At 43.6% G+C, this 25,169-nt stretch overlaps 1 protein-coding gene across 1 annotated transcript in view; it reads right to left on the bottom strand.

Annotated features, from left to right (window-relative positions):
- Positions 1-25,169, bottom strand: part of NPAS2 (neuronal PAS domain protein 2) — a 106,518-nt gene that overhangs the window by 32,897 nt on the left and 48,452 nt on the right. The window contains 6 exon segments of the mRNA XM_074168214.1: positions 1,866-1,979; positions 2,994-3,114; positions 8,864-8,953; positions 12,260-12,351; positions 15,529-15,677; positions 21,731-21,784. Coding sequence (XP_074024315.1) covers positions 1,866-1,979; positions 2,994-3,114; positions 8,864-8,953; positions 12,260-12,351; positions 15,529-15,677; positions 21,731-21,784 — 620 coding nt within the window.

Below are 25,169 nucleotides of genomic sequence, written 5' to 3'. Positions count from 1 at the left end.
TACATTGTGAGTCCAGTGCACTTGATTCCACCTTTGCTGGGAGGTGGTTTTGTGGCTTGATCAGGAGACATGCTGGTGAGGAGGGCACGGGGGTGACCTCTGGCCAAGGGGGAGCAGTGCTGGGGATGCAGTGGTGAAGCAAATATTTCCACTGGGCTTTGCACTGAGCTGGGGAAACTAAAGTCAGGATGGGCAAGCTGCCGTTCTGCGATGGGGAGTGGGGAACGGGGGCCAGGAGGCACCATGGCAAGGGCCATCCCCTCACTATCCACCAGAGGATCAGACTGCAGCAGAGGCGGGAAGAAAGTGGAAGAGACAAAATAAAGTGGAAGGTTTAGAAATAGGTGGCACAAAGAAAAAAAATAATTAAAAAATTGAAGCAGAAAGAACATCTCTTATTAGAAAGCTATAAGCTGTGGTCTTTGGAAAACGATTTGGTGTCTTCTGAAATCAATATGTTCCCATTTAGTTTATATGCACTAAGTTAGGGTAGGTATCTGTAATGCAAGTTTTATCTTTCTTCTGAGAAACAGCCACCGATAACAAATGCTGGGATATGAAATCCTGATGGGTAAGAGGGCAAGATTAAGGTCACGCCAAAATAAAAAGCTGAAAATCCTTGAAGAAAATGGATCAGAAATTCCCCTGGTAGAAATGTATCCTTATGAGTCAGCACCTGAAATCCGGTTTCTGCTCTAGAAAACAGAACAGCTTGGTGTGCGCGTCTGTCAGGCAGCCGCATTTCACTTCATTCAAACTAGAAAGCATACAGGCAGTTACATTTTTTTATACAAATAAAGCCTCAAATCAGATGGCACCAAACAAGAAATGCGTATCTCCATCCTGCACGTCGGTTTCTATTCTAGTCATGTGGAGCAAGAGCAGAAAGTTAAATGGGGACAGGGACATATTTTTTTTTTTCGCAGTGTGGCGTGCGGTTTTTGGAAAGCACGGTGGGGAATTTTTTTGCTGAGGATGACCTATTTGGAACAATACCAGCAACTTTGGAAATGCCACTCTGGAGTTCAATCAGGCAAGTAACTAAAGCAAACTTGGGCAGGCAGGAGAAGGGAAAGTAATAAAAGAGTATTTCATTTCTGACACTAATGGCCATGCAGCAATCTGTTTGTTAGGGAACGGGCGAGGTGGAAATCTGCTCTTCACCCCTTGAAAGATGGTTTCCCATGACTGACTGTGGTGCATTAGTGACAATGCTGACTCTATGTCTTTCCTTATTTTTTTTTTTTTTCTATTGTTCATTTTTGGGAGAGTATTGGGTTCTGCAGTGCTGGAGAGGAATGTAAAATGACAGCTGGAGAGGGAGGCGGGTGGAAGTGTCCTCAGCCACTCTGATGCCAGCGATGGGGGACCCCTCACGGCAGTGTTGGGCAGTGGGTGCAGGCACTCAATTACGCGGCGCTGCCGCCTTTCCCCAAATTTTTGTAGAGAAGGGTAAAAGGGCAGATTTGGCAGATTACCAGTCCTGGCATAGAATTTGTGTTTAATGTAAGCCAGCAGATAAGGTAGCAAGCTCATTATTTGCTAATAGGTGCGGTCTTAGCACACAGTATTAGCGAGCACAAACAAACCTTCCTTTGAACCTGTCATTATTTGCAAACTTACCCAGAGTCCAGGATCACCGCTAACAAGTGAAGGGCAATAACAAAAGCAACTAACACAATTTCACTCTTCATAGGTATTCATCCAGCTTTTGCAAATCAGCTGTGAGATCCATGTGAAGCAAAATTTACTCCATAATGTTAGAAATAGTCCTTTCAGTCAAAAGCCTGTCTAGTTCAATGGAGCAATACTTATATTTTATTTTACACAGCTAAAGTAACATTTATACAACGATTAAAGCTTACCATTGCTGTAAGACCGAAAATTTCCTACAAATTTTATGTATTCATATGTTGGAAATTCCTTTGGGTTCAAACTTCCTCTCAGAAGATGACAATAAAACTCTAGTTCATTGTCAGCTGGATTGTTAAAAGAAGAAGAAGAAGAAATAAATATACTATTTAAGCTAAACACAACCAACGGTGTCTTCCAACCCCAATCTTGCAACTGACAGCACGAGAGCAGCTTGTTACCACTCAGAGTCCTACACACTGATGTGCTATACATTGCAGGATCAGAGCCTCTGCAAGGAAGCAACTTTGCAGGGATGCAGGATGCTCAGCGCCGCGCACAGGTCTACCTGCAGCGCAGGGAACAGCCTTCGACACTAACTCGCCCTCCTCTTACACCACCTTCATCACAGGAGTTACGCTGCCAGAGCATCGGTGTAGCAAAGGAGGGAACTGGATCCTTCGTTTATAGCGTTTTTTGCTATTTAGGCTTTTCACGACTTCACAGCTGTTCTACATGTTATGTTGGAAAACTATGCCTAATTACCTCAAAATATCTATTAAATTAGCTTTGGCATATTAGCTATCAGCTGCAGGTTTTGTATATACAGTAGATTAAGCAGCTGTACATCTTACATTCTCATGTGTTTTCTAGTTTCCTACGCCTTACCTCCTGGAGTGAATAAGGGTGAGGCAAGTAAAAAGGTTTTTAAGAAAAACAAAATTCAATTTGAAAAAGAATTACAATGATTTTACTTTTCAACTGTAATGCAAACCAAAGGTATGTGACATTAGCACACCTCTCAACAGCATCTTACTTGAACAGGCTGAAATATCAATTAAGATGTGATTTGTCTCAGGCGAACTCTCACTTTCCATCGGCTAACCTATTTTCCTTAGCTGTCTCAAAAGATACGATATTTAATAATTAACAGAACTGCATGTAGTCTTAGCCTAGTAAAATAAAGGCAATGAGTTCCATTTAAAAATAGTACCAAAGGGTCATTCCAGGTGGCAAGATCTTTTTAAAAGGCTGTGAACCTAAGTTTTATATTGCACATCACATAAAAACCTCTTTCTGAGAGAAAATTTTTATCCTGCACATGCTTTTTCATTTACTGGGAAAGATAAAATATAACTTACTTTTTAGGTAATCCGATGAGGCAGAATCTGTCATAAGCATACAAGAAGATAACATCTTATAAATCTCTGAATGTTCTTGTTCTGGGAGGAAATTTAACAAATTCTGATCCAAGACATCACACTGCAAAGAAAAAGAACCTTTGAGAAAAACAGAAGTATCACCATGAGCAACACTTGCAGAGATGTGCAGCAATGTGGATACGAAGCCCGGGGCAGTTGACAGGATTTTTCCCACTGATTTCCAGGGACTCCTGACAAAGCCTAAAAAAGGATGAAGCAAACCAAGCAGCTGCTTCCCCATGAGCCGGTCCTCGGCTCAATTCTCAGCAGTTAGCAATGCTCCTCTAATGTTTCTCAGGGACGATCATGTGCATCAGGTATATCTACACAATTAAATGATGAGACCTGGGAGTGAGCTGGGAAATGGACGCCTGGCTCCCTGTACTGCTCGCCAGCTCCATGCACAGGTCTGTTGTGGATCGTTGGAGCTTGCTCTCTGCCTGGAAAACCCTGACTAGTGGGAGAGTGGGGCTAGGAGTCACCCTGGGTCACTGGCCCTGAGAGCCGGGTCAGTCCCAGATCCAGTCCCTCACTGTGGGAACCCCCTGGGCTCCTGGGAAGTGCCCTTGAGGTAGTAGTCCTTGCTCCCCACTTCCTACATCCTGGCAGGTGGGAGCAGGGAGAAGGGGACTCCCCAGTCTGGACATCACTTTGCAGCAGCAGTAGTTAGGCCCCAGGGAGGGAGACTTCATGGTGCCACCAGCACAAGTCCACTAGCTAGCCATGGGCTGGATACCTGGGTGTCTCCAGCCCCACAGTCAGCTGCCATGAACCTGAAATCCATCGGAAATCTAGGTACTGACATCTGGGAATGGAAGGAGGAGATGGATTTGTGCAAAAGGCATGAGCCGCCCAGGGTGGAGAAGACAGAGTCTGTCAAAGGGTTGCCAAGAGAAAGGTCTCACTGTGTTCACCATGATGACTAACCTAATGCTAGAAGAGCGTATCTGAAAGGAAATCCTGAGATAGTGACCCTCTAATGGCATTGACTTACTTACGTCCATCCCACTTGAGACTACCTCGGGCTGAGCTGGCACACTGACACAGCTTCATGTGTCATCGGAGCAGCTGCTACCAGGCTGTATAGTCGTGTTGAGAATGTGTTAGCCCTGCATGAGACTGGCGAGTTATTAATCATCATAATTAATTTATGTATTTACTTAAGATTGTGCTTTGGATTCCCCCTGCTTTCCACCCATGCCTGCTGTTCTGGGTGGAATTCCTGTTTCGAGTAGTGAAATGCATCAAGTATACTTTGAAAATAAGAGTGTTATGCTTTATACACTTGATACAATAATATATTACTTTCGATTATTCAATTGTATTATATGTGCTTATTACTTGAATATTCCTTTTGTGATGAATACTTGAAAATTATTTTTGTGAATTTAGTATATACCTCATTAATATGCATCCTACTGATACTGCATGTAATACAGTTTATATACATATATGTATATAAATATTATATTTATATATACACAAAATATAGCACATTGTTCATGTATTTTTGGGCATATGAAGGAAGAACACCTCACAGGAAACTGCAGTGGTGAATCCTGTTCAAGGCTTATGGTATAACCTCAGAAAAGTAATTTTTCCTTCTCATTCCCTTTCTACCTGTAAATGTTAGATAATGATACTTATCTACCAGTTTCACATAAGTCTCATCGTGGTTAATTAACATCCACTCAGCAGTAGCTGCAGGAGGACTAGATGTGAGCTGTCACTGCTCCTCAAACACATTATTGCTTCTTCAGTGACCTGGGGATGTACCACCTTTTGTCTCCATATTGTGACCAAGCTCGGATTCAAAAGCTATTATCAGTTTTTCGGTGCCGTTTCCATTCAAAGGGATAGCTGCAGAGGCCTGAGACTACGTGTATGGTAGGAGTTGCAAGACTTTTTTTCCACACACCCCTGAGAGCAACCTCCAGCCCCAAGCACCAGCTATTCATTGAGTTGCAAGTTTTGGCATTTATATTTTTTTGCCGCTTCACATATCATATCCAGAATTTAATGTTTGGTTTGCATCTTTTCTGTTAGGGAATGCCATTTTTTTTAAAATGAGTATGAAAAAAATGATAAGGTATATACTTCTTACTGTGTTGCACAACTCTGGCCTCCCACAGAGGTCAGGCACACCTGTAAAGCAGTGCACTAAAGAGAATTTCTGGATATTATACATATCAAGACTCCAACAATGTCCTTGATCAATATGTCAATCAAGAATATATTGACAGGTCAAATAGAGAGAAGGAAGCAAATATTCCACAGTGCCACTGGAGCTGTAGGACGTCAGGCAAGCTATTCAGAGCCAATTCTGCACCAGACCCAAAGAGCAGACATCTGGTGCCATGGCAAAAAGGTGACCAGCAAGATGGACAAAATTTGGTCACCACAGACAAAAATGCATCAGTCGGAGGGGAACAGTTTGCAGCTTTGTCTAATTATTCTGCAGTGGGCAGTTCTGCCCTGCTGGCAGCCACAGCCACAAAGCACTGCTGAATGAGACAGGCAAAGTGGATAAAAGATAAATTATGGTGACTGTGGGTAGAGTGGTTAGATGAAATGTTAATACATATTTACGCTGCTAAACTTGGAATCTACTCTGCGCTTTGGAATCTGTGGATCCTGCTAATAGAAATTCTGAGTATTTACCCCTGATAGCTACAGCAGGCAAAGAACCAACAGCTTTGCATACATGGATGCTGGTCCATTCTAAAAGCTATACACAGTAAATTCACCCCAAGTTCTGCAATCATTTAACATATCGCTTAAATATCTGTGCAGTTTCAACAAACCAGCTATATTTCAAAATGGAGCTCCTTCCTCACATTTTAATTGCTTTTTTGGCTGGTGAGGAGGAAATATGATGAGTTTTTCCTGCTGCAGGGAAAAAAAGCAGGGCAACTGAGCAGCATGGTCACTACAGGAATGGGAAGGTGGAGGGCTGCAAATGAGACAGGCTTCTTTCCCATCAACCCAAAAAAACCAAGACAGCTCTGCTCTTGTGTGCTGGGATTTGGCCCCTATGTGAATCTGTATATCCTGAACTGATTCTCATTGCTACCCTGTAACAGCAACACAGCATGCATAACTTTTCTACACTATAAGGTGCTATGTCCTGGATTTTTCCACCCTGACATTTAACTGAAGTGCCCAACGCAGCAGAGCAGCTGCCTGAGCTTCACCAGGGAGCTCCTGGTGAGAAAGAGTCCCCCCAAGGGGAAGCTCAGCCCTGCCAGGGACCTCCTGCCTTTGCAGAGCCACCTCCCCACCAACCCTCGTGGACCATCACGTGGGCAGGTGCCATGCACGGACCTCTCAGCTACGGGACTAAAGTTGAGTGAGATGGACACTACTCTCCTAGTCCATGAGCAAGTGCAGCACCTTCTGCCCGAGTCTGTGGACAGGCAACATCCATGAGAAAGCTGCGTCTCCTCCTGCAGGTTGGAAATAGTCACTCTGCTGCCTGTGTTTAACTGTTTCACTCAGCAAAGCAGGCAAGGGGGACAGGGAGAACCCTCCTCCAGAGACCTGCATAGCCTTGGGGTCGTAGCATACCATCTGACTGGCAAATGCTATGAGTTGTGACCAGATTTCCAGGAGTTCACTTTTCTTCAACTGTAGTCAATCTTACCATGTGGGCTAAACCTCTCTTTGCGTCAACCGACCTCCAGATCTTGTAATAACAAACTATTTAGAATTACAACAGAGGAAGTTTGTGTTTGAAAATGCTCCATGGAACTTAGGGAAGCCATATTAAAGAGAATTGGATATATTTGTTCTCAGCATCAGAGTCTTTCATGATTTTAATGAAAGAAAATACATCAGATTTCTTGATAGGGGCCCTCAGAGAGCCCTGCTCCACGTTCTGCCCAGTTTTGCTTCCCTTTCAGTGCTCAAAGCAGAAGATTTGCAGAGTATTTTTTCCCTTGCAGCCACAGAGGAGAAAGAATTGGTACTTTGTCCCTCAAACAGTGACTGAATTTATCTTACAAATAGATCCTGGAGGTAAACAAAGTAAGCCACACCATAGATTTTCCAGATAGCGCTCTGATCAGTTGTAAAACTTAAGACGACATGTGGAAAGGGCAGCATGAGACTAAAATGCCCAATGTGCACCTAACTGCATGCTCAGCTGGGACCCTGCTCATGGCCCCAGAGATTTGATGACCTCCGGCAGGCAGAAGCTTTTATTGCTTGCTCAGTTGTGGCCTCTGGGATTTACCCAGTCACTCTGCACACATGGGCTGGTGGGGCAGTTGTTAGCCATTATCACTCCATAAGCTCCGAAAAGGTCTGTGGGAACTCCTGCCCCACCTCCAGCCCCGGCAGGGTAGTCCCTGGCTTGGGCTGCTATGTACTGCTTCTGTGCGAATAAAATATAATGATCATTCTTGTCCTGGTTTTGGGCAAAGATTATCACACAAGGCATGACTTTGAGAGGGAAAACCAATTTAGTCCCTGATGGTCCAACTCAGGAATTATGAACCTGAATCCATCCATGTTCAGCTAGGGCTTAAGGTTTTAGGCACAAGGTCTGAAATGCATCTTCTTGAAAAGCAATACTTTCCCACAGCAGATATACCATCTCCACTAAGAAGCAGTATTTGGAAGGGATAGCAATAAAGCCCCCAAACCATGAAAGACAAAGAAATTCCATGGAAATCAGTAAGTGTATGAAGACCCAGCAGATTGCAAGCAGGACAGGGCTTTCTCTGCCTTTGAAGTGAAGGCAAATATCAGAAAATAGGCAACTACTGGTTTTACCAACTGTTGAGGATTAAAGAAAACTGATATAGATAGATTCAGTTCAATTTGTTGTTGCATAGCAATATTCCTGCATTTACCAGGAGCTGCCGCCTTTCATCAAGTTCCTTTCGTCTCAGAAGAAAATAATTTTTGTTCATATTACAGTAAGGTAGTGTGTGTGAAATACATTTGTCTGGGTGGAAAACATAACATGCATTTGGTGAAAAGTAAACGAGAGAAAAAGAATTGTAATTTTCCTGAGAACGTGGCGGGGGGGGTGGCACAATAATTATTTGGCAGCTATTTTTTTTCTCCTGGGCATGCATTTATTTGAGACCAAGGAACTAAAATTGAGCGCAAGGATTAATCCTTAATTATTGTGCTATTTCTCCTAGAGCAGCCTTAGCAACAGGGTTTGGAGCAGTCCCTCTCCCCTGCTCCTCCAGCCCAAGCCAGCGCACCCAGGAGTGCTTCCCACAGCGAGACCCAGCAGCTGCAGATAAAACAAGCCCTGTGTGCCGGACCCGAGCACTGAGCATCGGCTCCACCAGCGCTTCCCGGGAGCTTTCCTCTTGGGAAAGCACAACTGAGCCATGGGGATAGCTCAGCTGCAGCCACCAGCTAACTCCCACTCCTCTGAATTCAATGGGGGTTTTTGTCCTTTGCCTCCCTGGGAGCAGAATAAGGCCCTTAACAAGCTCCTCGCTGGGCTGCTGGTGGCTCTGGTGCTATTCTCTGCTAGCTTAGAAATCAGAGATGAAAAAGATCAAGCAGGTCACCCTGTCCCTCCCCTGGCCAGAGTATTCCCGCAGAGCTTTTTCCATTCAAGCTGAAGCGCCTCATAGCAACAAAAACCTGAAGGGTATGAATCAGACGGAGAGAGAAGAGAGCTGATCAACAGCAGCGCCCAGCATAACTCAGGGACAAAGCTCCTCAGCGCATTTTCAGGAAAACACCACCCACTCACCACCCTTTTACATCTGCTTCTAAAAATGCAGGGCCTGATCCTACCATGTGTAGTAGAAAAGCCAACGCCAGAATTAATTACTCACCGGTAAATGCCCTAGAAGAGGTGTGATGCTGTCGGACACGTAGATGATGCTTCCACCTGTGGTTACTGCTATAATGAAGCCATCTAATGCCTAAGGAAAATGGACAAGTGGAGAGTGTTTTAATAGGAATGAGGGGTGTAAACAGGGCATCTCATTGCGTGTTGATCAAAACTGTTTGACTTCAGCACCATATTGTTATCGAGTTGTAGGAATGTTATCTCAAGTTGCAGAACAGTAATTCTCTGATTTCACAGTCTGATTTAACTTTTACAACACTCTTTGTAGTCTAGTAAAACCTACTATTGAAGCAACAAAGGGCTCACAGGAACATTTCATGTCTCAGTTTTTAAATTAATCACACATTTTAATAATGCAAAATGACTAAGACTGGATCCCTTGGAAGTTATTAAAATGAACATTTGAGCTCTGTGTAAATATCAAAGGACGATGAAAGGATGCGGTCCTATCTCAAAATGGTACTTCTCTGCAAACCCCATAAATCTCAGTTTGTATTAATGTAACATTGTATATTACTGGGCTTTCATGTAAGTAAAAGCAATGCAAATGATCAAATAATCCTTAGCCAGAGTTTTAATTGAGTGATTTATTTTAAAGGTCATAGTATTAGATTACTCATTCCAAAAGAAAGTCACTCTTCTGCAGAATTTCTTCCTCACTTCAGTCCCACCTTGCGGTATGCCCCTTCACTCCTAGGACTGAAGGGGAATCACGGAATCACGGAATTGTCAGAGAATGTCAGCCTTATCCCCATCCTCTGCACAGGAGAAATTTCACCTTCAAAATTAGTTTCTTCTTTAGTCTGGGCTGCAAAGTTTTGAGCTAAATCTTGTTAAAGTTAAATCCAGGTAGACTTCCAGATCTAAAGCAACATTTCACCTACTCTGACCCCCTCCAAAAATTAAGAGTCAACTGTAGGTGCTCAGAGACTATATTAAAACTTTCCTGTTGTAGTAGAGGAGACACTGGTGAAGCTCCCAATGCGTTCAAGTGGAGCAGGTCTGGGTCCTCCCTGTCAGTTCATTAGTGATCTGGAGTCGGTGTTGCCTGCAGTATTTGAGCGGTATGGGCCCCGCAAGCACCACTGAATCAGAGCAGAGTTTGACTCTACCCTGGAGGCAAGACCTGGTGAGGAGACAGGTGTACTGCAAACAGCCTGAGCAGGATGCCACGGCATTACAAAATCTCAGTGCACACCCAGGCGTGCCTCCAAGCCAGACCAGCAGTTGATCCTGTGAGCTGCAGTACATCCTTTCCCCCCGGCTGACTTCAATAAGGGAAAGAATACTGAGAACACTGGAAAATGCTAATTGTTTCTCAAAAAAAAAAAAAAAAGAAAAAAAAAAAGGAAAGCACAAAGCCTTGAATAAAGACACAAACATATGTTCCTTTTTCCAGAGAACGCTGAGCACCCACAACTATTTAAGTCAATGGGAATCTGCTGGTGCTACAATCCTTTGAAAAGCAGGTCAATAACTTATACCCCAGTAGAAGAGCGTGTGTTTAGCATCTCTGAAAACCCTCCAGCTGCTATAGTTAGTTTGATTTTGTTAATCTAAGCGCAGAGAATATGTTTTTCTTTAGTGCAGTACATTCAAGCTGTTTTCTAAAAAAGCAGGATAGCTGTTAACCCATAGAAGAGAGCAGTGGTTTTACAAGGCAGCTGGATTGTGCATGTTACTATGGTGAAGGTTGTTGGGTTTTTTTTGAATCAAGTCTTTATTTCATATCCAATGCAAATTATACAAAGTGACTCACATCAGAATTTTGTGGTAAAATCAAGTTAATGTATGCATACATAATTCTATTTTTATTTACTCGCAACTGGTCCTTCCAACAGTAAGATGGAAATCTTCAAAGATTTTACTACTGCAAAGTCCTAGATGGACAAACATAGCCTAATACCCACTCCTATGTAATTTGATGGCAGCCTTTTCAATGGGGTAAAAAAAGGCCATTTTCAGGAAAGCTGATGTATTACCGCAGTCTATTATTTTGAATTCTTTTGAATTAGTGCTTGGAAAAAACCCTTCCCATCTTTTAATAACAGGGCGGGAGAAAATTCAAGCAGTCTTGTCCAAATGTTAATAAAATAAGATTAGTAGAAAGGCTAAAAAGAAGAGAATGATGAACAGCTGGCTCAACAGGACATGCCAGTACCCAATGTTATCTTGAAGGGCATGGAAAATCACAGTAGCAAGAAGGTGATTTATAAGCTGGGAAACTGAAAGCAATTGTTTTAATCTAAAATTGTGTGGTGCACAAGCAGAATCAACAAAGGCCCAGCTAGTCAAGACAACTGCCAATTTACTGCTATCCAAGGGAAATATTTCAGTGCAGACTGCAGGAGTTATGTACGTTAAGTTCCCGTGCCCTGAGTTGGGAATTGGAGGTTGATGGTGCAATATGAGCAAAGCCTCTCTTCACACCAAACCGGGGGAGTCTCATCACAGTGAACAGCAAATGCCGAGGGACCACCAGCCCCTGTGGGCCACCAACATGCCACAGCTTCATGCCACCCCTTGGTGGGTCAGGCTGCTCCCCTGGCATCCCTCCCTAACCACAGCCAGAGCCCGGATCATGCCCCATCTGTGGGAGGAGGAAAAGCTTGTTCTCAAAGGACACTGCGGGGCAATGCAACCTCCACGTGTTTAGTATGGGAGAGGATCCTTGCTAAAGAAGGTTCTAGCTGTTACTGAGAGAGAAAAATACATTTTAGCAGCTCATTTGCATTTCATCTTGAACCTACATAAATGCCATTGAGTCACCTCCCTTCAAATCCCTCCTAGCATTAAAAGCACCTATGGTATAATTTAAAGGTAATTTAAAAACTATCGCTGCAAAATAACCCTGCTCCTGTTAGAATAAAAAGTGTTCGATAAGGGCCTTGAAAATCATTAGAGTGGCAGTATTAACTGCATCAAACCAAGAGTAGCTGTCAGGCTTTATCTGCTTGTACAGCACCTAGCACCGGAGGGATGCGACACTTGCTTTTCAGGTGCTAATCTTGCATAGATATTAAGTAATAATAACGCCTTCCAAGAACAGGAAAAAAAATGCCACGTGCCCTTTCCCTCACCTCTGTTTTTAAAAATAAAATGCAGCCTGCGATTTGAATCTCTCCCCTGGACTGCATTTCTTGGGAGCCCCCGTGCAGCTTTGCAGGCTGCGGCAGCGCAGCACAACAGCACTGTCGGGAGTGAGAAGCAACAGGTGGGGACTCTAATCCCTTGTCCCTGTGACAGATCTGCTTGACGCTCAAACACAGCAGCACCTGAAACCTCCTCTTTTGGAACCGCAGATGGCATTTTATTCTAAATGCATGGGCATTTCCACAGCTGCTAGACAAAATTAGGAAAGGTATATAAGCTTGTTCACCTCCAACATCAGCTGGGTGAATTCTTCGTTGCTGAGAAATGAAGGCTTCCAGTCCTGCTGAATTTCAGAAATCTCTGTCTGTGCCGAGACTTCTAGACAAATAAAACATTTCATTTTTTTTTTACATTCAAAAAAACTTGTATCTTGCAAGCCTATATAGATATGCTTGAAAAGACAGAAATCACCTGTATATTCAAAAATTGCAGTTTCCAAGCATGGGTTTTGCATACAGAGGCTATAATGACTGTCTAAACTGGGCCTGATCTTGCAATGTTTTCCTCATTTTTCACTCAGCTCAGCTTGAGTTGACTTCAGTGGGAGCCTGCATTCACACAGCCATTGGCCTCAATCAGCATTACTTACCTATTGATCAAAAGATAAAGCCACTTTGCGTGAAATTAAAATCAAGGCAAGGATTAGCGCTTCTCAAATTGATTTCTCAAATTTACAATTTAAAGCTTCAAAATTAGGATGCCGGAGAGCTAGGGTTCAGCCTACATCTTCTGTGCCCAATAGGGAGCAGCAAGAAAATTCCTTCAGAGGAGCCTCAAAGTGCCGTGACCCCAAACAGCAGAGTTATTGCTCTGTTCACCAAAATGAGCCTTTGCACCAGCCTTGCACTGGAGCACTGCCATCTCATCCCAACCCCTGCCTGGAGAGAAGGGTTTCTTGCCCTGTCAGCCTGTGAGGACAACCCTGCTGTGTAAGACACCATGGGGGCATCTTCACACTGCTGTTGCCCAGGCCTGGCCCAGCAGCAGCCTGAGGATGCTCGGTCCCCCAGCGCTTTCCATGCAGGGGTGCGGGTGCATCGGGGTAACAAGTCATGGCTTTGCACCGATACTGGGGCTACTGGATGCATTGTGATGAGCCGTTTCATTCAAAAACAGCCACCCGTGTCAGGTCTACCCAAATAATGCATTAATAACCTTGTCAGACAGTGTTGTAGGGGACAGGTCTTAGAATTTAGAGAGACTTTGTGCGGGTTTTTGTTCACTGCTCACTCTGCTTGTCTAAGAGTGCTCCCTCATTCAACACTATAGCGAGGGGATGCTGAGCGCAGCCTGTCTTCTCCTTTCAGCACCGCCTGCTAATTAATCCTATTGATTAACACTTCCAGAGCATGTAATACCCAACAGTCCCTATTCGGAGCACATAGGCAAACTGGCCGCAGAAATGCAAATGGCTAAATGATATTAAAGATGGTAAATTTATACCGGTGCCTGTGTGTATTGTCACCTATAAGAAATCAAAGCCTTCATTCATTCAGGCTTTATTAGTGATGATGCAGCCTTCTGCTTCTACCAGCTCATTGGATTCGCTTTCTGCACTGCTGGGGGCTGTCACTGGTAGCACGGTGGCTCTCCACAGCCCTCATGGTCTCATACAGAGAAATCAAAAACAGAGTGAGGAAAAAGAGAGATCAGCCCCAACCAGATTTTTATTATATACTCTCAGAATATGGGCTACTTTCAGCAGATCCAGAGCTTGGAAAAGCTGATATACATGAAAGAGCGACTGCTAGAAGAATTACTTGAGCTTTGGGAGATTCTCTGGATTATAAAGAAGGAGGCTGCTTATGAAGCAAAAAATCTGAAAATTGACCTCCTCCTCTGTTATAACTAAAATCTGGTTTAGCCTACTAAATGAAAGAGAAATACGATTGAATAAACCAGATCCAAAGTATGCTGAAAATAATAAACATTTTTAAACGCTGATGCTTTGTATTATATTGTGTGACTACTAATCTAGTTTAAAAATAGATACCATTTGCTTTTTTTAGCAAGTGTACAAAACCCAGTCACAGTTTGACCCAATTGCTGTGGAAGGATTTGCGACTGGTAGCTTTCTTTTACCTAGTTGTTCTTCCAGAAATGAAGTGCCTTTTGGAGTAAATTATTTGGGCTATCAGCTACATGTCTTTACACTTATCAAATCTCGTGTGATTGTTCTTTGCTCAGCTTTATAATTGAGCATATTCACATCCTCCTTTACTCTGCCTTGGGCAGCTAAAAAAAAAAAAGATATGTTATTACTCTCATTTTTTAATAGGTATATGCAATTATTAAACTTTGAGATGTCCTAGTCGTGCCCTCCTGTATGAAATCACCTTGTCTGTGGCAGAAATTCATTTAAGGAGAAACTAGGCTCTAACAACAGAACAACTATAATTATTTCCTCAATAAGTTTGACATTTGTGACTCTGTTATGTTGAGAATCATGATACAGGAGTTTTCATGTTTTTTTCCGTTTCACCCAGGGCTCTCCAGGGAATGAGGGCAGGAGGTGCTGGATGAGAGAAGGTGAGCCTGGTGATGCGATGCATCAGCTTACAAGAGCCCTTTCTGCTTTGTGGGACCAGGGACGTTCCCCACCATCACCTGCTGAAACCTCTTCCTCACAGCAGCAGAGGAAGAGAGCCCCATTTTAAACCAGTGCCCTGATTTATAAGGGAGAAGCATTTCAATTGTCTGCTGGTGGCGGATGTCCACGTGTCAGGGAGCCCACAGTGCATGTTCTTCTCACCGACTGGAAACTAGACCAACCAGACTAGATCAGCAGGGTCAGAAACCTTCTCTGACCTCTGTGAGGGCATATGTCTAAGGGACTTAACTGTCACTGCTGTGTGCATTTTAAAAACTAAACTCCTGGCTTTCTGAGGCTGAACTTTGCTATTGCAGCTGCACACTATGCAAATCTGACGTAGCTTCTGCTTGTGAAAACTGGGTGAAGCACATCAGCTATCTGTGGATGCAATTTGCTGAAAGCGACTTAAAAAATTGGGGTCTTTTCTGGTCTGAGTTTTCTGCTCACTGTAGAAAATTGAGTCCTACACAGTCCGCTGAGGAGCTGAACAGATTGCTTTCCTGCATTTTGCTGCAGAAAAGCTGGGGTGAATGCTTTGCTCTTCTGCTCAGAATACCGCAAATTTCGAGGAAGGGAATCTTCCCTCGGGCCCCAAATCTCTCTTGTTCAAAGCATATCTCTTAATGACATGTGCTGCAGGGCACTGCTGTCCACCTTTCCTCGGTTCCTGATGTTTGCCCCCTTCTCTAGCAGGCTGAGAGTCATCCTCAACTAAAGAGCAGCCAAGGAGATGGATTTGGGCAGCACATTGCCTGCAAATGATCTTTTTTGATGAGATAGAAAAAAAAAACACCTTATGTTGGCACTTTTAGGCCCCTTGAGCCATTCTGATAATCACTGAAGGAAACAGGATATTGTAGCAACCGTCTGGCAAGTGCATGAAGATCTGCAGTAAATCTTACCATTGTGTTTCTGCAGAAACCCAATGACTTTTTCCAGCACAGTAGTTTTGTCCATTTTGCGGGTGTTGCCTGGAAGCATGGAGCTGAGCTCTTTGATGAGAACATTGAACTGATCACGCCTCTTCTTCTCAGACTTGTTACGCGAAGCCCTGTAGACAGGTTAAAAAAAAAAAAAAACAAACCAAAGATGAGCAGGCCAAGAGGAAAAATCATCACGTACCTGCTCTTTGCAATGTATACACCTAGAAATAAGCCTACTGTGTGCCTCAGTATGTGAAGATTGACACTGGCCTCCAGCAAAAGCTGCAGAGACAAGTAGGAAGCAACTGTTCCTACTTCCTGCTCTTGTCTTTGGGCCCCCTTTAGGGTCCAGTGAGGAGATGCAGGTTTTGGTCACCCATCTGTACTGCCTCTAGACACTCCAATCAAGCCTCTCAGGTCAGCATTAAGCCTGTAGGTGAAGGAGCTCTGTCCACCTCCAAGACATGCGCAGGGTCTTGCGAGTTTACACAGCCTCTGAGGAGGCACTCAGAGCAAGAAGAAATAGGAATACTGTGACAACAGTAAAATCATCCATAAAGGACAAGAGTGGGGACTGGTAAAACTATGCGTCATACCCATCTGTGCAGTCTTAACAGGAGAGAGGGACGCCGATCCTGCAGTTCAACCTCTAGAGGAACCTGCCATCTCATAGGGGTCACAGATCCTCTGGCTACCTCCAAGCTGGCTTACAGAAGAGGAATCGGGCTGCTCTTTTCCAGTCATTAAGATCAGGGACCTGAGTAGAGGTTGCTGCAGCTCCCATCTAGTTCATATGCCACCTAGTTCAAGTCTCCTCCCCAAGGTGATGAGGGCAAGAAAGAGGGAGAGCATCATCACGTCTCATCCCAGCACGGACTGGGGTCTGAGGCTGGGATCTGTTCCCGGACCTGGGGGCCCAGAAGTGCTAGCAGGGGTTCCCTGTTTGCCCCTTATCTATGTGTGCCACTGGGCAAATCACTTAAGGTCATGGTGGTCCAACTCTTTAGGTGTAAAAGGGGGGCTCTGCAGCTTTGTTCACCAGTCTTGTCTGTTTAGTTTGCAGGCTCCTTCAGAGAGAGCCTGCTTCTGCTGTTGTGTTTGAAGAGCTTATAGGAAGAAAGGACCTGTTTTCATCTGGGGTATTTTGCCACCACCATAATGCTGTCATTAAGGCTCTTGATAATATTTTCAGCGTGTGCACTTTATTTTTTTTCAATTATATGTCAACCTATACACGAACAAGTGTTTTCTGAATTGTTCTCGTGAATACGACAATTATTCTACCCAAAGGGTATCACCCAGACTTCTGTAGCTATGTGAAAATAGAAATAAATATAACCCAGAAGGTTTGTTTGTTCTTCTGAAAGGTCCTCAAGCAGTGACTATTTGCCTTGTTAATTACGTAAAGATCTAAAAATCTGGTTACATGTAGACAGGAGAGAAAAGCCAAGAGGCTGGTTCTCACTCTGAGTTTCTCAGTCCCAGCTAACCCTATCTTATAAGCAGTTCTGGATGCACACTAGTGAAAATCAGAGCAGAATTTAGCCCAGCATCTACATCTCCCCCAAGGACCAGGATGGCAATAAACATTTTCAGCAGAGAAATCACTGCAGAGGCTTCTGGATGTTACTACTGACAGCGGGGTAATTTTTGTTTGTCTTGCTCTCAACCCTGAACACACTTGGAGATACGCTGGATGGAAGCCAACGCTTGATTATTTTACAGCTTTGAACACAAGAGATTGGGTGGATACTGCCTGACTGATTTCAGCCTGTTCTTATTACAGTGCAAAAGGCTGTCAGAACGAGATGTGAAAAGCTCCAGCCTTATCCTATTTCTGTACAGTTCAAGGGGACGTTAAGAACATCAGCATTTTGCTTCCTCATAATTCAACTCTCAGTTCATTTTAAGCTCAAAGGGTCTTGATGTCCCTGGAAATAAAATAAACGACCAACAATCTATAGGGAAAGTGTTGCTTTTTCCAAAAAAATAAGGATGCCTTGACAGAAATATAAAGTAACTATTTTTAACACTTGACATTTTATTCACAAAGGAAATAGAAAAACTCCTCTAGTGGAAATAACTCTACCAAGATCTGAATCGATGATCACAGTAAAATCTTAAAAAGGAAAAAAATGAGACATCCCCCCCACCCCCCAATTAGGTCATCTAAATTGTCCCCGCACAGTTGTATGTACTTTGTTCAGTCCAGTTATAATGATTTAAATAACGCAATTTTCATCACTTCCCTTGGAAGATTATTCCCTAGCTTTGCTTACTTCACTGCTAAGGCATATCATTTACAGTAAGCCAAAACAGTCTCTGTCTTAATTCCATACTATTTGTCCCAGTTCTCTTCCCTCTTTGCTACTCCAAAAAAATATGGCATATCCAAGGGGAAGAAGGAGACACAGTACGAATAAGATCTGGATTTTTAGTGAATACAGCTAAAGGCAACACAGGACAGCTTGAATTCAGAATGATCAAAAGCACCCATTTAAAATGTGTTCTAAATAGCCATTTTTATATTCTAATATATTTGCTGCTTGTTGTCTTAAAGAGAGACTGATACTTGCTGACTTGTTAGCCATTACATCTTGCTGAATTACAATGAAATGTGACTTTACAATAAATTTCATATTTCTTTTTGCTGTCCAGTGGGACACATTATATATGCACCAAAGCAAGTAACCATATCACACACCTTCATTCAGATTCTTAAATTTACTTTTTATTGGAGTAGAAAATGGCAAGTGGCAGTCCTCATTTACTAAGCACTTTCTGATGGTTCACTTCAATCTGGTTTTGGTTGGAATTTGGTATTCAAGTGAATTGCCAAAAAAATTATTTTAAAATAATTTACTGTTAAAGCAAACTGAAAGAAAAGCAGAGAAAACAGTGCACAAAGCACACTTTTTGTTTAAAATTAATACATTTATGAAACAAAATAAGCCTTGTCTAGCATTAAAGAATTGAAAATAAAATGATGGTTTCTGATCTCCAGAAGATCTTGAAGAGCTCTTCAGTGCTCCCATGTACGGTGCCATCATGTCCACATTTTAGTCCTTGGGTCTTTGGAGCAAGGTAGTGCCCTTAGGGGGCCAGAGGATGTAGAACGGGGCTTAAAATAACCACTGTCATGACGGAAGAGCTGTGCATCTTGGGCAAATACTAAACATGTGCCCAGGGGTGGGAGTGCAGGTGCCTCTCCTTGGGGGAGGATGGATCCTTTTCTCATGTCTGTATAAGACAAGCTGTATGTGCCTAATAAATTGCGGCAGATAGTAAATGGTGTGCACCTGTGTCTCTAACATGAGAAACCCAGCTCCTGGCTTAAGTCTATCCCCAAGGAGTTAGATCCAGAAAGTTCCAGTCACACCTACTTTTTACTCAGAAAATGAAAGAAGAGAACAATTTTCTTGGCTTTTTTACACCCTCTTGTGTTTCTCAGCACTGAGGGACCCAGTCCTTATACTGAATAGAAGAAAAAAAAAGAAAGCGTTTCCCCTGCGACATGGGACAGATGAAAGTCCTCAGTTTTCAACACACAACAGCAAAATGTTCAGCCAATGGCTTCTCCCAAGTTTGACTCTCTTTAAAGCTTTGGAAGAAAAAACATAGCTTTTAAATGAATCTGAATGGGTTTAGTATACTGTAGTAACTTTAGACCTTTATGAAGCCTCTCATGATTTCAAACTTAATTTCAAATTTAGCTATTTCTAAAAATCAAAATGTACTTAAAATACAATTTAAAGAAGAAATTTCCTTTTTTCTTTTTCAAAGTTATCATTTTTTTTATCCACCTTGACAGAGGCCTGCCCCAGGGTATGACAAAAATTCCCTTCAGGAACAAACGGCATGAAAACCATACCAGATGGTGATGACAATCGCTGATAGCAAGGATACGTGTTATCCTATTTTTGTCTTAGATGGATTCATTTAATGCATTTTTTTCTTTTAACAATTAGCACACAAATATCTTGAAGATAATCAGGCTGTAAGGGTGGGAAGCAGCGATGCAAGGTGGATTCCCTCCCCCTGCTCCCTCCTTCCCTGATCCTGGGGCTCCGGGGAAGCGTGACACCTCACACTGTGCTACACCCTCTCCCAAGAGCCAGGTCAAATAAGGACAAGTGTAAGGACTTGCACCTGGGAAAACATAATCCAGGAGTGCAGCACAGGCTGGGATCTACCCGGCTGGGGAGCAGCTCTGTGGAAAGGGACCTGGGGGTCTTGGTGGACAGCAAGCTCAATGTGAGTGAACAGTGTACTCCTGCAGTAAAGCAAGCCAGCAGGATGCTGGGGTTGCATCAACAAGGGCATCACCAGCAGAGATAAAGAAGTCATTATCCCGCTCTACTCAGCGCTTGTCAGGCCACACCTGGAATGCTGTGTTCAGTTTTGGTCCCCGCTACACAAAAAAGATGTGGACAGGCTGGAGGGGGTCCAGAGAAGGGCCACAAAGATGATCAAAAGACTGGGAAGCCTGTCATATGAGGAAAGGCTGAGAGAACTTTTTTCAGGTTTGTTCATCCTTGAGAAACGAAGGCTTAGGGGAGACTTTATCACCGTGTTCCAGTATTTAAAGGGTGGCTACACAGCAGATGGAGGCTCCCTTTTTACAAGAAGTCACTTGGAAAAGACGAGGGGTAATGGGCACAAGTTACTTCTGGGGAAATTCCAATTGTACACAGGAGAAAAAATTGTTCACAATGAGAACAACCAGCCATTGGAATAATCTCCCCAGGGAAGTGGTGGATTCCCCAACATTGGGCTCTTTTAAGATTCAGCTGGACAGGGGTTTGGGCCGTCTTGTCTAGACCATACTTCTGCCAAGAAAGTTTGGATCAGATGATCCTCGAGGTCCCTTCCAGCCTTGTATTCTGTCATTCTATGATTCTATGATCTCTTTGCAATGCAGTTTGGTGGCAGGAGGCATCCCTTCCCTGAATCCACCTCCTCCCCTGGCCCCAGGTGCCTGCGCCTGGTTGATGGTTGGGTAGAGCCGCACACAGAGATGTACCCCATATTGTCTCTCTCCTGCTCGTGAAGCCCCAGCAGAAGAGGGGCAGCAGTGGGGCTCGGGGGGCCGGCATATGCCCTGGCCTGAGCGGGTCACCCCTTGCAGCAGCAAGGGGAGGCAGTTAGCTCAGTGCTTTCCTCCCAATAGCAAAGGAAAGCCTTCTGCTGCCTGAGCATGCACGCGTGAAGAGGAGGGAGCAAAGGGGAACGGTTGAGCTCGGTTGCAGCCTGTGCTGACCTATATTGGTGAGAAAAAGCTGCGGGGAGGAAAGAAGCAGAGAAGGAATCAAAAGAGATGAAACTGGATCAACTAGTTGTGCCTGGACTGGAAATACTCTCATTAGAGGGAACCAAGGGGAAAAATGCGGGCAACCCATGGCTCCCTCTATAGCAATTAAACTGTGGATTGATAATGCATCCAGAAAAAAAGCCCCTCAAATGCTTCCAAACAGCGTTTCTGCAGATGCCAGTCAGAGCTGACAGTTATTAAGAGTTTTATTGCCGCAGCTCTTCTGCCTTGAAATGCACCCTTCCCTCCCCACAAAACGTTCACAACAATTTCCCGCCAACCGGGACTTGATGATGGAGTGCAGAATGTGTGTGAATAAAGGTTTGTGCCAGTTTAGGGCTGACGCAGCACTTTTTTGTGGTCTTTCTCTGCTCTGAGCATAACTTCTGGGTGTTTTCATTATCGTGAGATAGACATTGCTGAGTAAATGACCATCATAATAGGTCATTTAGGTCATAATGGGAAAACTCCCCACTTTTTAAGTACTTTTTCTTTTGCAAAATGTTTTTTTTTGTAAAAAACTCCACATTTTTATACACTAGGGACACTCGGATGATGTATTATAGCAGCAGGAGTACATTGTTGGTTCTTTGGTTCTTGTGTTCTGCAGTAATGTGAGGAAAATGATCAATGCCTTAGCTTTTTTGACATTTTCCACAGGAAACATTGCTATGTTATTTTCTTCTTACAGGGTAGCCAAGAATAGGAATCTGTGTAATGGCAGTTTTTCAAGTTGTGCTTGGCTGTATTTTACTCCCTCTCTCTCTCTCTTTGATTAATTGATTATGGATAAAACAGCTTCTGCAGCAACAAACACTATCAAGCTCATCACAAGTTAAACAGAGAGTTATAAAAGAAAAAAGTGCTCACCTCTTTGCCCTGTCTTTCTCATCTTCATCCATTAGATTGTCTAAGCAGTTTTTTCTGTTGAAGGAATGTGAGAATCATTATGAATTGTCATTTTGTTAGCTCTACTTGCAGGTTAATCTCAGAGTCGCTCTATTTCATTTTAATAACAGTGATGATATCCAGGTCAGATAAATGTGTCAGCAGTGCTTTACGCCGCAGTCCTTGATTTTAGGAAACATCCATTGTGGATAATGTTATTCCTGAGCGGTACGCTAGCTTTAGGGGCTCCAGCCAGGGATCAAGGCTCCCAGGAACAACATGGTTCACCAGCACAGTACAAAACCAGCTACTTCTTGGGTTATTTTTTGGTGTGGAGGTTACTTTTTGCAAACTGGACGAACCCTGGGGTCTGCCTAAGTTGAAAAGGTGTTTTCAGCACCCCCACATTCCCCCCAAAACCATCCCTGGTGCAAGAGCCAGCATCACTGATGCCTCTGACTCCTCAGGTGGAGCATCCTACTGGGCATCTGTTCATCCATCCCTGTGGGCCCTGACCTGAAGCCCAAAGAGACAGTTGTAACTATACTGAATTACACCCCAAATTCAAAGTGTCCTCATAAATCCCGCTGCCTAAGCCACACTGTGGAAAAACTCTCCCGTAGCTCAGATAGAGTGCCTGTCTGGTGGTGCCGACACCGAGCGTGGGGACCGCACCATCCCCATCACTCTTTTTGCTAATCTCCATCAAAATGTTGTGACCTGCCATCAGGTTTATAGTCCAATCGCTCCAGCAGTTTGAGCTGTGAGGAGAAAGTACTCTGAGCGCAAGATGTGTTGATAAAGCCACAATGTAAAAGGGGGTAAATTGGGTAAATTAAGTACATTCACGTAGGCAAGGTGAAGGGAAGAATACAAAAGCAGCCCAGCTGAAGGCTGAGATCCTCAGAAAGACTTGTCACCAGCTTACTGCCCACCCTCCTTTGCTCCGTGGCCTTATGAGAAAGTGATGCTTGAGCCGTAACCGCTTCAGCCTGAGGAGGATGCCCTGTGCTGCTGCAGCCTCTCACAGCACCTCGGGCCCATGTCAGAGCACACAAACCACGTGCTGCTGCATCCCACGCAAATATTTCCCGAACCGGCAGCACAATGCTGCTACAAACTCTGGATATTGTCAAAGCGTCATTTTCAAAGCGGCGGTGTAATGACAGGCAATGATAACACTCATTTTCAAAAATCAATGTTTCTCATTTATAATGAGACATGTAAGTCATGAAGAAAGTTGAAGGGGCGGGGGGGGCGAGGAGAGAAGTTAGTTGCTAGGCATTATTTAAGCCCATGGTATTTTCCACGTATGAGTCACACATAGGTTTGTCTGTTTAAAGAGCATTTTATGAAATAACAGGAGTGAAAACTTACTGATAGTAAGAACAGTGGATAAACTCACTCCTCCTGCTACTAGTTCTCTTACAGCAATATTCCACCTGCTCATTACTCAACAGTTAGATAAGAACATGAAACTACTCTGTAATTTTTTATGCAATATGAGACTAATGAGGAATTAAAGCCACAGATCACTGACTGGAGGGTAAAGCTAGTACTTCATGGCATTCAGCTTTTTGATAGAGGAGCATAAAAAGGAAATATAAAGGCTGACTGGCTTTTTTAGTCGTAACTGGCAAATTTAAGTTGCTGAATTCTATTATACAGAACAAAATGACAAATAACACCATGTAGTTTTTAGATGTTTTTTAGGATATTTATTTGGCCTTGCGAAGCAGCCAAGTCAGCCGTATTTTAAACTAGGAAAATTTATAGACCCAGTTACATTTTATTTACCAATATTTACAAATATTTTAGGTGGTTATTTGCCCAGTGCCAGAATCAGACTGCTAGCCCAACCACTGTGTTTTCAAATAATACAGGCTAAAATGTAGGGACAAAATTCAGTGGGTTTTGTTGCAACCAAAATGTTCACCTACATTATTCAAGAATAAAGAAGGCATCAGTAATATGGCAAGGGTTAGCATTTAGGATTTTGTTGTCTTTCTTTGCTAGCCTTGTGCTCAAAGTGCACTGTTGCGTGCATCCTTGTTGAATCTAGGATATGACAAGCAAAATGGGGCAGTGTCAGCAGAAGAAGTTGCTTTCTCTAAATCCCTGAAGGTCTTCCTTTGCTGCACCAAAGCCTCCTCTGGTTGTAACAGATTCCCTGTAGGAAGCAGGAATATGGGGACGAGAGCTCTGGGTGGCTCTGAGGAAGGATGGGGATGGATGGAGCAGTCAGCAACAGTGCTGCTCAGCCCTGGCTGTTTTGGAGACGCACAATGTACCTAATGGAAAGGGGCTTCCTACAGCTGTACCTATAAACCATCAAGGAATTACAGTGCCAGGAAGCCTGTACACTGACAAGAGAGCAACAGGTCTAACTGGTCTGTTTTGCCAAGAATTTGGCTAGATCTGTAAAGCAATTCATGGCCAGCTTCCAGTAAACAAGGTTTCTCACTGACTGACATGAAATTCTGGACCTGCTGTGCTGTTGCTAGTGTTAGACAATATCTAATTGTCATTTTGCTTCTGTTTGCGCACACGGCAAAATCTCCAGAGCATCGTAAGCATTACTAACAGTGTTTGCCAGTACATATGCACCATATGAAATTAAAACCGTTCTCAATAAAATAGATACAGCAGAGTATACAACTGCTGCAAACCTGTACTGTCATCCCTCTCCTGAGCCACACCAGATGCTGGCTTACACCTGGAGGAGGAACCCATAGCATGGAGCTTAGGTATGTGCTTAGTGCAACCTGCTTGCTTTATGTTATCCTCCTAGTCCCTGAGCTGGAAGGGTCCCAGATAGCAAACTGGAAATCTACTCTCTCATCCCTGTCAATGCCTGGTTTAGGAGGCAATTCTGGCTCTGTGCCACAGTTCCCCTGCAAAGAGGTGACATCGAAAAGTGGCACAAGGATTTCTCAAAATTTGAACAATCCTTTCACATAACAAAGAGAATTTGGAAACCTATAGGTAACAACATCACACGATGTCACTCCTGCCGATGGAGTATTTGGCAGTGACAGTTACATTTGGAGCTTCATTAATATCATCATTATCGACAAGGAGTGAAGACGCCATCACTCAAAATGATGGGAACCACCTGGAATAAGGAGAAAAAAAGCTCATGTACTACCATCGGGGCAGTACTCAGACAGACACACAGAAAGATGCACACCCACAAGTGGGAAGAGTGTCACTTTGGAAACATAAGACTGGCTGAAAGTGTTAACGGTGTACCCCTGGCTTACTTATCAGATGGAGAAGTATAGCACAAACATCCCCCCGACATTCATTCATACGATGAATAGTTGCTTGGGAAAGAAGTAATTCAGGCAGAGCGCCAGCTCACTCCAGGGACTCTCCAGAAGAAAGGTTGCACATGTTTATTTTGATACATTCCCAGTGG

Source organism: Numenius arquata, chromosome 1 (assembly GCF_964106895.1).
Source record: "Numenius arquata chromosome 1, bNumArq3.hap1.1, whole genome shotgun sequence".
Taxonomy (NCBI): domain Eukaryota; kingdom Metazoa; phylum Chordata; class Aves; order Charadriiformes; family Scolopacidae; genus Numenius; species Numenius arquata.
The sequence above is the reverse complement of the archived record's forward strand: the minus strand, read 5'-3'. Positions and strand labels throughout refer to the sequence as shown.